The sequence below is a fragment of the Trematomus bernacchii genome, unplaced genomic scaffold, assembly GCF_902827165.1.
Source record: "Trematomus bernacchii unplaced genomic scaffold, fTreBer1.1, whole genome shotgun sequence".
Classification (NCBI taxonomy): domain Eukaryota; kingdom Metazoa; phylum Chordata; class Actinopteri; order Perciformes; family Nototheniidae; genus Trematomus; species Trematomus bernacchii.
This window is the reverse complement of record NW_022987606.1, coordinates 671,995-675,359: the sequence shown is the minus strand read 5'-3', so window position 1 is coordinate 675,359 and position 3,365 is coordinate 671,995. Positions and strand designations below refer to the sequence as shown.

The window sequence follows — 3,365 nt, the reverse complement described above, 5'->3', positions numbered from 1 at the left end:
AAATCAGTTTGAACATTCTTTGAAGAATATATTAACTAAATATAATTGAATCAGCTAAATTAACTGAGCCGATCATAATCATATTTCTAATTGTCACTTTGGGTTTACTATGAAGAAATTTGACCAAGAAATGTTATTATTATATTGTTATGGGAACACAAATCACATGAACTGGACCACACTGGGACTTACCCGTGTAACGTTGGTCCTTATCGGAAAGTATAAATATATATATATATATACATACATTTGTTATTTGTTGCACTTTATGTTCAAAGAAAGTCTGGAAGTGGTTGCAGCCAATTTTATTTTTTATTTCACACTTTGAACATTGGAGAATCACATATTTCTTAGCTTAATGTTACATGCACTAAAAGGTACTGAGTTAAAAAAAAAAGTTAGGATATAATACAAAATAAAAAGTTACACAATTTATAAAATACACATCCTGTAACAGTTATTGGGATTTAGCAGCCAGGTATATAACAGCGGGGGTGTAGCAGCCGTTGCGGGAGCTGCACAGTGAGGACAGGGAATGTAACAAAAAAAAACAGTCTGTCATTCATGTAATAATAATAATAAATGTAATTTATATAGCACTTCTCATCTGCCAAGACAAATCTCGAAGCGCTTCACAGCAAAGGACACTGATACAATTTGAGAGATTAAACAAATAATATAATACAAATTAAAAATTAAAACAAAATTAAATAAAAATTACAAATTAAATATAAAATTAAATAAAAATAAATAAATAAATAAAAGTCGGTTCAATGTACGCCGTAAGCACTCTCCTCACTCTTTTTCCCTCCCCCGTATTACAGTCAGTGAGATGTCTATTGCACTGTGTGGGAGGCTGTAAGTCCTTTTCACCTTGTATTGTTCCCAATACAGACTGATCATCCACAGCCTCCTTACGGCCTCACAAAATTGTGGAGGACAAAGCAGGAGTAAATTACATGGGGCAGGTCATCCAACTTTATGTCCATAGGCCTTCTAAGTGCAGCAAATCTGTTCTTGAGGTGACCAAAAGCACACTCAATGACCATACGTGCACTACACAAAGATAGCCCAAAGTACTGTTCCTGAACTGTGGCACCATCGGATGCATATTCCTTCATCAGGTACGGCAGCAGCGGGTAGGCAGGATCACCAAGAAGATAAATTGGTATGGCCTCCTCGTCGTTCACAATCTGTTTTTTCAGAGCAGGGATCTTTCCAGTCTTTAAGTACATGTTTAGCTTTGAATTAGCAAAGACCCGTGCATCATGCACACTCCCAGGCCACTTTACCACGACATCCATGAATTGGTACTTGTAATCACAGACGGCCTGTACATTAAGGGAATATTTGCCTTTCCTGTTGATGTAGTCAGTGGAGTTGTTTGATGGCTGCTTGATTTCGATGTGGGTTCCGTCCACTGCTCCTAAACATTGTGGCATGCGATGAGCACGATCGAAGCCCTCAACCAGATCCGCGGTCTCAGGCTCAGTAAAAGGCAGCTTGATGTATTTTGGACCCAGGTGGATGGAGATAGGCTCTGCATGTCTGCCTAATAATGGCGGACAAAGCCTGGCGGAAACACCGAAGGCGTTAGCAGTCTTCCGTAGCCTTCCCCCATCGCTCAGGTAATACACTAATAACGCAATCCTTTTCAGTGGATCAATTGGTGCCCTCGTGTTTGTTGTTTGCCTTTCGATATATGGTCGCAGTTCTTCAGTCAGGGCGACGAGAAGTCTCTGGACATTCGGAAGTTCTCCCTCCATTCATCATCCACGACAACGCCATTGACAAAATTGTCCCACCAACTGCTGGTTCTGCCCGGTCTAACCCAAAACATTCTCCTGGTTGCCCTTCTCGTTATTCCCCGCGGTGGATTTAACAACATGTAGATCATGTTCTCCATGTCCACTTGTTGCTGATGGAGGCGCTGTAGATGTTGCACTAAGATCTGTAGCATGGCCAGTAGCGTCTGGAGCACGAAAGCAACCCTGTGATCCGCCATTGTTGTTGTTGTTGGCGAAACACATGAACAATGACGGGGGGGACGCGGGGGTGAGCAGGAGAGGTGGGGAGAGGCTATTGCGTCATCGTTATCAGGACATGATTGAATAGGCATAAACACGGAGCCGTTTGCCCCCCCAGAGCGTTTCGTTTGCAGATCTACCCACCTAGGGACCTTTATCGTTATCTTTATCGTTTTCTGCGTTTCCGTGTCAGCCTCGTGTGGCCGAACCGTCTATCTGATAGAGAACTGTAGCAGATACGACCGTTTTCGTTCTCGTGTGGCAAGGGCAGATTGGTGTGTCCCGCACCGTTGTGTCTTTTCGGCCGTGCCGACACCTTTTTGGCCGAAAACCTACCGATTCCACATGTCGAATCGGTGGGCAGTCGGCCAAAGGCTGTCGGCAAATAAATCACTCTGATTGGCTGTTCAGCTAGCGAATCAGTGCATGAGAAGCGAAACGGAAGTGAGGGACGTAAACAAACGATTTAAGGTTCAAGGTTCAAGGTTCAAGGTTCTTTATTGTCAATCTGACATAGCTACAGAGTAATTATGCAGTTGAAAATCTTATGTCACAGGCTTCTCCAACAATGCAACATAATAACATAACATAATAACAATAAGAGCATGAGCAATACAAAAAAATAATAGTTATAAAAATGAAATAAAGTTATGATGTGGAATAGTGCAGTATGAGTCTATATACAAGTTATTGGAATGATATATATATTAGGTATTAGATACATACTACTGAGTAGCAGTTGAATGTTTCAACAGTTCAATTTTTTAACAGTCTCACTGCCCGCGGGAAGAAACTGTCTCCGAATCTTCTTGTCCTTGCCAGGATGCTGCGGTAACGTCTGCCAGACGGCAACAGAAAAACAGTTTGTGGCTGGGGTGATGGGGGTCTTTGATAATCCGTAGTGATTTCTTCCTGAGCCGCTGGGAGTAAAGGTCCTCCATGGATGGCAGCTCCGTCCTGGTGATGTGCTGTGCAGTTTTCACCACCCTCTGTAAAGCCTTACGATCGAGGTCGGTGCAGCTGCCGTACCAGGCCGTCATGCTGCCAGTGAGGATACTCTCTATCGTGCACCTGTAGAAGTTGCAGAGTATCCTGGAATCCATTTTGAACCTCCTCAACCTGCGGAGGAAGAAGAGCCGCTGTCGAGCTTTCTTGGTGATGGTGGTGGTGTGAAGAGACCATGTCAGGTCCTCAGTGATGTGGACCCCAAGGAACCTGAAGCTTTTGACTCTCTCCACCGTAGTCCCATTGATGGCGATGGGGGCGTGTCCCTCTCCCTGCTGCTTCCTGTAGTCCACAATCAGCTCCTTTGTTTTGCTGATGTTGAGATGGAGGTTG

At 43.5% G+C, this 3,365-nt stretch overlaps 1 protein-coding gene across 1 annotated transcript; it reads right to left on the bottom strand.

Moving 5' to 3' along the window:
* Positions 1–914: 914 nt before the first annotated feature.
* LOC117482796 (putative nuclease HARBI1) lies at positions 915–1,766 on the bottom strand. Its single transcript, XM_034130978.1, has one exon. The coding sequence runs from the start codon at positions 1,764–1,766 to the stop codon at positions 915–917; it is 852 nt and encodes a 283-aa protein (XP_033986869.1).
* Positions 1,767–3,365: the final 1,599 nt, after the last annotated feature.